At 38.9% G+C, this 10,976-nt stretch overlaps 1 protein-coding gene across 1 annotated transcript; it reads left to right on the top strand.

Moving 5' to 3' along the window:
• Positions 1-2,652: 2,652 nt before the first annotated feature.
• On the top strand, positions 2,653-10,584 carry CLDN12 (claudin 12). The gene is made up of 3 exons (XM_061197819.1): positions 2,653-2,734; positions 4,206-4,295; positions 9,332-10,584. Exon 3 carries the CDS (start codon positions 9,365-9,367, stop codon positions 10,097-10,099), a length of 735 nt encoding a protein of 244 aa, XP_061053802.1. The 5' UTR covers positions 2,653-2,734; positions 4,206-4,295; positions 9,332-9,364; the 3' UTR covers positions 10,100-10,584.
• The last annotated feature ends 392 nt before the right edge of the window (positions 10,585-10,976 follow it).

Genomic DNA, 10,976 nt, shown 5'->3' with positions numbered 1-10,976 from the left:
TTTACAATTTGAGGTTGAACTATGTAGTTTACTATGTAGTTTAGAGAAGATACAAATATTCAGAGCAGGGGGGAGGTAGGTAGGATTTGAGTGAGCAAAGAGGATAGTATGAGGTCATTTCAAGTTCAGGAATAGCTTCAATGAGTATTTAGATTTAAGTAAGATCTTAGAGGCAGAAATCCAAAAATAGGAAACTGTCCTGAGTCTGGAGAATTCTGAATAGTGACAGCCACCTTTTAGGAAGATCTACCACTTAACTACTTCTTGACTTTGGGCAAATTATTTAACCTTTCTGCATCTCAATTTCTTTGTCATTAATATGAGGTTATGGTGATTAAATTAGAGAGTCCATGAAAAAGTGCTTGGTATATATTCCGTGTTATCTATTATTTTTTTAATTGATAATATATGTAAGGAAACTGTTAAAATATCTTTATGTGAAGAAGTGAAAGCAGCTGGTGGACAGTGAATTAATCAGATAAACTAGAAGAAAGGTAGAAATGTTGATGTTTCCATATCCAAGGAAGAAAAGTTTAGGGAAAAAAGGTGGTCTGAATTGTGTAATGTGGACCTGAAGCCGGTGGAAGAGAATTAGGACCAAAAAGAAGCCTTTGGATTCAAGCAGGAAGAGGTTATTAGTGACTGTAGTAGGCAGAATAATAGTCCCCTAAAGATGTCCTCCTCCTCTCTGGAATCTGAATATGCTCTGTTACAGAATTAAGGTTGCAAGTCAGATGACCATAAAATAGAAAAATTATCCTGGGTAGTCCAGATGGGTCAATTTTAATCACAAGGGTTCTTAAAAGCTAGAAGAGGGAGGCAGAATGTAGGGTGAAGTGATTTAGATGTTGAAAGACTCAACCAGTCATTGCTGGGTTTGAAGATGGAAGGGGGCCACAAGCTAAGGAATGAAGGTGTCCTCAGGAACTGGAGAAGTAGAAGGAAAAGGAGATTTCCCTGGAGCTTCAAGAAAAAAACACAGCTCTTGCTTCCAGAAAAAAACACAGCTCACACCTTGATTCTAGCCCAGGGAGACCCTGTCAGATTTCTGACCTCCAGAACTGTAAGATAATAAATTTGTGGTGTTTTAAGCCACTGAGTTTGTGGTAATTTGTTGAAGCAGCAATAGGAAACTAATAGAATAACCGAATGAGAATCTTCATAGAATTTTGGAGATGAACAGTATATTGCAGTGAACTTGGAAGCCAGGATTGTTAATTGCTCAAAGTCTTACTAAAGTACTTCTGAGAATGACATTCCAACATTCGAGTCCCACTAGGGCGTGTAAGTATTTCATTTCATCTTTTCCATACCAAAGGCAGGCTAACCATTGATCAATAAGTCTAAAAATAGGGTTGTCTTCCCTTCCTTTTATAGCTTTAAAAAAACATTATCAACTACATATACATCTCAGCTAAAGTCTGCTCACAAGGCAGTATTCATCAACGACTGGGAAATAAATTATAAAATGATTTTGTACACAGTTATTTGATTCAATTCAGTTTTATAGATTAGAGAACTGAAGTTCAGAGCAAAGACTCCTATGTCATATCGTCATCATTCATCTGCTATTGCCAGAGCTGGCCTGGAGCCCAGAACCTTTCTGTACCCAGAGATCCTTTTACCACCCAATGCTGTCCCTCTTTCTCATTGTTACATCTCGAGGTCTGGCTTTGGGATTGGATTGCTTCTGGCCTTAAATCACCTTACATCCTCCGAAGCAGTACGGAAGATGAGAAAGTGGTAGCAGTGCACAGATAGTAGCCTTTTTCATACTAACACATAGTCCCGTTACTAGAGCAACACAAAAATGTCAAATGGAAATAGCAAATATGTAAAGTCCTTATTGTGTGTTAGACACGTATACTGTTTATGTATAGTAACTCATTTAATCCTCACCATAGTTTCTGATATAAATACATTATTATTACAGATGAGATCCTGAGGTACAAAGAGGTTATTTAACTTGCCCAAGGTCATACCGCGGCAGCGTGGGATAGGGATGGATGCCATTCTTTACTTTCATTTAAAACTATGATGCTTTTTCTCAAACTTTTTATTTTGAAAATGTTCAAAGGTACAGAGAATGTGAATAGTACAATGAACACCCGTATACTTACTCTCTCTAGATTTAACGATTATCAATATTTGCCACATTTACTTTATCTCCATTTATGTGTATGTGTGATCATGACACTTCAGCATCTGCCCAGGGCAGGCCACCTCCAAATATGCCTCAATGGCATATTGATTGTTTTGAATTAAAGTTATTTGAGAAACAGCAGGTGGGAAAAAAAATGATATAAAAACAGAAAAACACTCTGACCCTCCCTCCCCCTTTCCCACTTAAAGTGGTAAATAAATCATTAGTGGGAAATAGTTACTTGGGTACCCAACTCAAAACTATTTTTAGTTTTGTTTCCGTTAACTGTTTTATAGACCTATAACTCAAATCTGGACGGAACTGAAGGAGCTAGAGGAATGGTGGAGGTGGGAAGCGGAGCAGAGAGCGGGAGGTGGTCCCAGGATATTGCCTGGGACTGCCGGCCCAGTGGATTTTGGGAATTGTAGTCTCCCAGTCATCCAGGACATTCTGGTTTAGGGAACCTGACTACGAGTCCCAGAAGCCTCCGGGGTGGCTCACTGGGAACGCACTTCCTGGGACGCGGAGAGGGAGGTGGACTGAGAGGTTCCTCAGTGTGGGCGAGTAAAATGCTCTGGATGTGAGAAACAGGTAGGTCTGGTCAAGAATGTTCCAATTTCTGGGTCTTTTGCATAAGTAGTTGAGGATTTTGTGTAAGGTTGCTTAAACGACGGGAGTCATTTAGCCTTGAAAAATGCTGACCACATTTGCGGACGTGAACACTGAGTGAGGAGGTATTTGGTAGAGCTCTAAAAAATTATTTTGGACCCAGGAGTATGAAAATGTCTGGGTGTCTGGTCGGGGCAGCCAGGGGCTTGGGGCTTGCCTGGCCGGGTGTGCGGTGTGGAGCTGCAGGTTGCTATTTTTGAATCAGCAGCTCATGCTGGTTGTGTAATGATGACCTGCTCGCTGTTCAACCCACTCAGTGTTGCAGAGATGGGTTTTTCTGAGAGCGTTCATAGTCACTTTTGCGGTCTCTTTCTACTGGTTCTAACCTGGAAAGCTCTTTTTTTTTTTTTTTCCCCTCCTTTTTTCTGCTAGCTCTGGTGCTCCTGAGGACACAGCTCAAAGGGAGTGGGGGGGGGGGTGGAGGGGAGGCTTCTCTGGAAGCTTGATTTGTTTTCCTCTGAAGCCCAAGTTCTGTGTTACAGGCTTTGCAAGAGGCTAGTCACGACATTAGAAAGCCAGACTTGGTGACCCCACTTAAAAATGATTGCTTAGAGATCCTGTTGTGTGTTTTCTATTGTAAAAATGATTTCACTTAACTTCGGAGTGAGCAGTTGTGCTTGAAACCAACCCAGACATACATCTGGAAAAGAGAAAAACAAAAACAAAAACAAAAACAACACCTGATTGAAATCACTTCTGTGCAGACTGTTGGGAACATCATTCTACTTAATGATCGTAGTAGGGCTAGTGATATAGCCTTAATCCAGGAAGTTTTCAGGTGTTTACAAGTTTTCCTTCTCATCCTCCTATTTGAGGTAAATAGTGTTTGAAGAGGAAGTTGTTGATGCTTAAGAAAGATATGTGGAAACGTTTAAATGGCGGGCTGAGCTATTGGGGGAACTATAAACTCAAACATTCTAGATGCAAATTTTAGGAGGCACAGTGCGAATCAACTTGGACTAGTGTTGTCAGTATCCTTTTAAAAGGTATAAAAGAAACATCATGAATGTCTTTTATGCCAAGACAACTGATCACACAGTGTTTCATCGGCCCTCCATTCTTTCACTATAGTCATGAAAGGATCTAAAAAATTCATTAAATATTGATTATCTATTTCTAGGACAGTAAAGTGACTTTTATCCTTATTTTTCCTATCTTCTCGAATCACAAAATGAGGGTTAATTTTTTCTTCTGTATCTCACATATAGATATTGTGTGAATTTAAGAACAAACTGCCTTTTTTTTTTTTTTTAACTCATTGACCACCTTTTTTGGTTTAAGATTTCATTGGTTTCAGATGATTGCTACTTACTTTTCCTAATGCCCTGTGAATTCAAATTGAATTTTTAAACTAGTACCATATTAATCTGAAGTACTTTTCCTATTTCTTTAGGTCCAGATCATCTGTGCTGTGTGTTCAGATGTGCATATATTTCTTCTAAGTTGATTAAAGTTGTTTTAGAACTATCAAGTACCTCAAAGAGTAAGTACATTCCTTGATTATATCTCTTCCTTTTGCTACCATATATCAGATGACACTTTTTTCTGTTGTTTAACAAAATAAAGTTATAGGACAAACCTCCATTGCAAGTGCTATGTTGATGATCTACAGTTTCTAAGAAAACCCAAATTATGGTAGAAGGGGCTGCTAGTGTTACTACCAAGGATTAATGTAGCTGCTATTACAGATGTGTTCTTATGTATCTATTCCTTAGAATTGTTCCTGAAAAAATACAATAATGGATCTGGTAATTCTTTAAGCTCTTAGCCACTATTCCTGCTCCAAACTTCTTTGAACTCTATTCCAAACCACAGGGAAGATAGTCTTTTGAAAATATTTTTATTTGAAATATCTTTGATAAACTTTAATTGTGTACAAAAATTTATCCATCTACTTCCCTGCAAGTCATTGTGGAACAGTTAGGTGACAAATGTGAAGTGGGTGTTTTGAACAGAGTTCTTGTCTGATTTGGTCAGTAACTACTCTCAAAGAGAATGCTCTCAGATAAACCTACCAATAATCATTACAGACTTAAATTCCTGACCCTATTCTGCTTTACAAAGGGCTTTACTATTTATGATCTCACAGCTACCTTGGGGGACATTTGAGAAATTTAAGATGCAGAGGACATAGGTGACTTTTCCAGTTTGCAAATGGTAGTTTATGACTGGCATACGAGTCTTGGGGTTGCCTGGGTTACAATACCAAGCTGCCTCCCAGATGGAAACAGCAATCCCACACATCTGTATATACAACCCAGCTCAAGACTGTCAGCCAGCTAGTGTTCATGGGTGCGCCTCAGATTGTTAGTGTGTTCTTAGCCTTGCACATTTGCTGCAGTCGCTAATAAGGGGTTTTCATATGGCAAAAAGATGTTTTTTTCCTCATTGGGAGAAATATTTTAAAGAGGAAATATAAATAAAAATATAATAAATTGTTTAACTTTGATAAGCAAACATTAATTTGATACATGAACCACTCTTAATGGCAAGGGGCGAATCCCGTATGTAACATACCTGTTAAGTTGAAAACACGAGAATCAACAGAGCCATAATTGATCGAATCTCTAAACACTGTGGAAGTTAACCAGTGTCGCCAGACTTAGATATGTGTTTCTAGAAGCATAGGCTGTATATAAATACCTGGGAATGGCCTCATCTTTCTTGGGAAGTTTCTGGGGGAAGAAAATGAACTTTATTTTTTAAAATGAGAGGCTTTGGCCAATAAAGAATGGAAAGCAGCATTCTAGAAGCAGTTTGAAGGCTTCCAAACACAGAGTGTGAATGAATGAAATGAGTGGAACTGATCCTAGAGCAAATTTTTAACTTTCTGTGTCCTGACCATACTCACATGGACCTTCCATTTGTTTGTTTGTTCATTCATTCAACAAATAATTGAGTGCCTTCTCTGTGCCAGTGTTGGACACAGTGAATAAAACAGAAGGCTCTCTGTCCTCCTGAAATTTACAGTCTGGTCAGAAAGATAAACATTGAACAGGGAATATAAGCATAATCACTGCTACCAAAGAAAAAGTACGAAGGTGCAGCCAGAGCGTGTAACTAGGGGCAGGGGGAAGGTGAAGGGTGGGGGAAGAAAGGGGAGGTTTAGGGCCAGACTCCCTGGAAACCAGAAAGATGAGTACGAGTTAGCTAAGCAAAGAATAGGATGGGATTAAGAAAGTTCTAGGAGGAAAAACAGCATGAGAAAAAGCCCTTAGCCAAATTGAAAAACAAAATTTGAGAAGTTAAAAGAAAAGCAGTATGGCTACATAGACTGTAATATGTAAGGTGGGAGAATGACACAATAAGGAGATTGAGAATCTGGCAGGAACCAAATGGTGGGATTTAAAACTTTGGAAACTATGGGAAAGATTTAAAACTTTATTCTGAGGAAGCTATTCAATAGGAAGCTATTGAATGGTAAGAAATGTAGTGAAATGATCAGATTTGCATTTGAAAAAATTATTCCAGATTCGAAATTAATTGGTATAGCTCTAAGAGTCAGCAATATCTTTCAGTTTTAAATCACTAAACATATTCCTTCTCCCAACTATCCCTATAAAATGTTACTTCATCCCTCTAGTGAGATATACTACTTACCATCAAATCATACATATGTGGAGTTAAGAGCAGGGTATAAAAAGTAAAGCAGCCAAAGAAAGTTACAAAGAGCAAGGACATTAATTCCAGCACTGAGACTGAAATTTAGTTAAATAGAGGTTAATAGTATTTCCCTTCTGAAAAATGCCGTGGTATACTTGTTGGCTCTCTAAAATAGGACTGTTAGATAGTCTCTGGGATCTGAGCTAAGAATACTTCAGCAGACGCAAATTCAGGGGACTGATATAACACTTGTATTGATTTGATGCAGGATAAATTTGAACACACTTGATACTGAAATAGATATTGACTATTGACCCACCTCTGTTTATTAGTGTCATTTGATAGTCTGTAGGCTAAGAACTACAGAAATTTATTTATCAATAACAAAGTCATTCATACTGATCTTGTGTCTCATTCCATTTGCGTTGTAGGAATCAGGGGTACAGGGCAGCTTGATTGAAGAAATCTCAATTACATTGATACTCCAAGTATTTGTCCCCTACCTCTGAAAGCAGGAAGGAATTGTGATTGGGTTAGGACTTTGCATGGGTTATCTGAAGGAGTTCTGAAGCTTTGAAAGAAACTGGGGGAACCTTTTTCTTACGTCTTTACAACATTGATTAAATCTTCATTCTCTTTCATTGCTCAGTTTTTCTCTAACACTGAATGATACATTTTTATGAACAGGTATCTTATTGGGTCACTTTGCTTAATACCTAACAATAATCACTTGATATGTAATAATCAGACATCTCTTTCATTATCAGCATTTTGAGTTCTTATAAAACAGCGTATTCTTTCCCTCAGTCTGACTGTTAACACACTGGGGCAAGGTCCAGATCTTAATGGCCTCAGTGTCCCTCTAGGGCCTAACAGAGTGTTTTGCATGTGCTAGATACTCAGTAAATACCTGTTGAATGAATGATTGCTTAGTAATGGCTACTTCCTTGTCCAGTTCTACGTCATTAATAGCCTACCTTTGTGAGTTGCTGTGGCCTTGGGTCGGGGACCAGTATTTATTTATTCAAATATTCCTAAAATGACTGTTGTGCCAGGCACTGTGCAAGTTACTTACAGTATACTGGGGGGACAGGCGAATGAGCAGAAACCAACAGGAAGCTGGATTCTAGAGACTGACAACAGTAGTGGCATTTTCCAGGGTAAACATCCTCAAACTTGCACCAGAGTTTCCATTGTTGGACTAAGGTGGTTGGATGGTTGCTAAAATTAAGCATTTAAAATTTGCAGGAAAAAAATAAATTAGGACCATAATTCCTCTGTTTGAAGTATTTTCATCCATAACATTTTCTTAAACAATTACTACTTTTGGTAATATTGACAGAAGACAGCATGATAAACAAGTAGTAAACTAAGAACAGAGAAACTTAGAACTAGTTATGCTTAACTTGAGGACTTTAAAAAGTGGTCACTTGTGCTTAAACTCTGATTTTTGTATTGTACACTTATATATGTGTGTGTTTGGATAGGTACGTACACATACGTATATGTTTTCTGCTAGTAAAATTATTCCTAGTTCATGTGACTGCATTAAATATATAGTAAATTAAAATAGTCTGTTCTGTTGTCTCATAGGAGGCATGATGGAAGGCAGAGAAAATATATTTGAGTGGTGTTTGGAGAGTGAGTTTTAAACTCTTGAAGAAATAAAGCTGAATAATATACTGGTTTTTATAATTTGTCGTATACAGAAAAAGAACACAGCCTCTTAATTTGAGATGAAAGGCCTGGCTACTTTTTTTCTTTTTCCTTATAATAGCATTAATAGAGATAGGTTGTCATTTCTTCAGAAATCTTTGTGTTCATCTTATATGAGCAGTAATAGTAGACCAACCAATCATAGTATATTAGTATAATAACCAATAACCAATAGTTTAATAACCTGAAATGCATGCCCGTCATCTTGAACCAGTCAGGAAGTAGATGAATAGAATAATTTCAGGGACCTTTGTTCTCTCTTTTTCGTTTGAGTAACTCATTGGAGAGGAGTCTATTTACGTTTTGTGATTTTCTGGTATGCCTGGTATATAGGAATGAGATGTTTGCTTTTTTTTAATTTAACGTTTATTCAACAGATGTTCTTTGAACTGCTCCAGGATGCCAAGCACTGAGCTGATCACTGAGTGCTAAGAAGTGGTTAACGCTTGCATCACACTTACAAGGCGCCAGATGTAACTTTAAGCATTTGACATTATATTAACTCATTGAATACTTAGAAAACCCTGTGAGGTAGGCACAGTTACTTTTCCCATTTTACGGATGAGGAAAATGAGGCACACAGAAGTATTGTTGTTGACCCAAGGTGACTTTGGTCACTTGGCTAGTAAGTGAGTAATTGGGGATTGGAACCCAAGCAGTCTGGCTCAGAGTCTGCCCTCAACCACTCTGCTGCCCTGTAGTGCTTCTTTCCCTATGCCTTTGTCTTTTATGCTGGTCTCATTTTACATTTGCGTGAGCATTTGAAGCCGAATTTGTGTTGTTTGTAGTTGACGGTTGATGAGTGCTTTGACCCTATATATTTGAGTGTCTGACACATCAAAGTGCTTGAAATGTGGTTGTTGAATGAGTGATTTTGGACAACTGAGAGAATTTCTGATGTGATGTTAAGAGAATCTGAAATTATTTTGGTTGTTCCTCTGATTCACTGTGTAGAAAAATACTCATGTGTGAAGACTTTAGTTGCTATATGACCCAGGCAGTAGTAAGCAATCGTATGTGTGTGCAGCTGTGCTCTGAGGTCACATGCATGTGTGCTTATATACATTCATATTCTACATGGAGAGGAGACAAGGGACAGAATTTCCCTGTTTGCATTGATGTCATTGGTTGTGCTTCCAGTCAGCACCGTGCTCTCCTATTGTCCCCTCATGATTTGTCCTCTTGTGTGTCACCCCCTAGTCTGACTGGCAGTACTGCACAAGCCTGCCTGCCATGGGCTGTCGGGATGTCCATGCAGCCACGGTCCTCTCCTTCCTGTGTGGAATCGCCTCGGTAGCAGGCCTCTTTGCGGGGACTCTGCTTCCCAACTGGAGAAAATTACGACTGATCACGTTCAACAGAAATGAGAAGAACCTGACTGTTTACACAGGCCTGTGGGTGAAGTGTGCCCGGTACGACGGGGGCAATGACTGCCTGATGTACGACACTACTTGGTACTCATCAGTTGACCAGCTGGACCTGCGGGTCCTCCAGTTTGCCCTGCCCCTCAGCATCCTGATTGCAACGGGGGCCCTGCTGCTCTGCCTGATTGGAATGTGTAACACTGCCTTCAGGTCCTCGGTGCCCAACATCAAACTGGCCAAGTGTCTGGTCAATAGTGCCGGCTGCCATCTGGTGGCCGGGCTGCTGTTTTTCCTGGCAGGTACTGTGAGCCTCTCCCCATCCATCTGGGTCATCTTTTATAACATCCATCTGAACAAGAAGTTCGAGCCAGTCTTTATGTTTGACTATGCAGTGTATGTCACTATTGCTAGTGCTGGGGGCTTGTTTACGACTTCCCTTCTACTGTTTATTTGGTACTGTGCATGCAAATCTTTGCCTTCTCCTTTCTGGCAACCGCTGTACTCCCATCCTCCCAGTATGCATACATATTCACAGCCCTATTCCGCACGCTCCCGCCTCTCTGCCATAGAAATCGACATTCCAGTAGTTTCACACACCACCTAGTGGGGAAATAGTTGCTAAAGAAAACTTGTAGCCTCACATTTCCCTTGTGCAAGGAGCTATTTTGGACCTATATACATTTTCCTTTGTTTCTGATCAGTCAGTGAAACCAAATTAGTATGTCTTAGTAAGATGAAGTGCTGCTAGTTTTTATGAAAAGTACAATATTTAAATGTGAATCATTCCTTTTATCTTCTTATGCTAGAAGGATTTTTAACCTCCAGGTTGATATCTGATCAGTTATTTCGGTGGAAAGGACCTGTGTCTCAATTGAGGTGATTTAGAGCAACATAGTAAAAAATGATTGCTAAGAGAAGCTCTTATAAGCGATCCTTATGAGTATTTCAGAATGTGTATTGTCCTTTTGCTATAGTACCTTAAATTGGGAAAAAAGGGCAATTTCAAATTAAAAATTTTTTTTCAGGTAAGGGTAATATTTTAACAGTAGCCAGTCTACCAGCTTAGGCTGTAACTTTTCTTACTTCTTTCTCGGGGCTAATTGTATTGAATAGAGTTCGGTATTTTGAAGATGACTTTCTTTTGTGAGTTCTAATCTTCTACCTCATGCCTGTGTTTAAAAATAAAATGTATTTTAAGTGATGTCAGAGAGAATAAGCCTAACATTTAAAATATCTATTAGTATGGATAACATTTAACATAATTTTAAAAGTTAATAGTTCTATAAGTTGTATTATTAAAGTTAAAGTGCCATGTGATGGATTGGTGCTTCCTCTGAGGCAGAAAAACTTTTCTCCAGATATCATCCACCAAGTGGTACTCATGCCCACGTATAATCTCTTAGTGATTAAGAGAAAGAAATAAAGAGGCCCGAGTGGTTAGTTCTCCTTTAGACAGTGGTAGGGGACAAGCATCTGTTCTT

The sequence above is a fragment of the Eubalaena glacialis genome, chromosome 8 (assembly GCF_028564815.1).
Source record: "Eubalaena glacialis isolate mEubGla1 chromosome 8, mEubGla1.1.hap2.+ XY, whole genome shotgun sequence".
NCBI lineage: Eukaryota > Metazoa > Chordata > Mammalia > Artiodactyla > Balaenidae > Eubalaena > Eubalaena glacialis.
This window is presented reverse-complemented; position numbering and strand designations above follow the sequence as displayed.

Bases quoted from the DNA above. Each gene is read 5' to 3' on its own strand.
- CLDN12 (XM_061197819.1), top strand. From the start codon at position 9,365: ATGGGCTGTCGGGATGTCCATGCAGCCACGGTCCTCTCCTTCCTGTGT.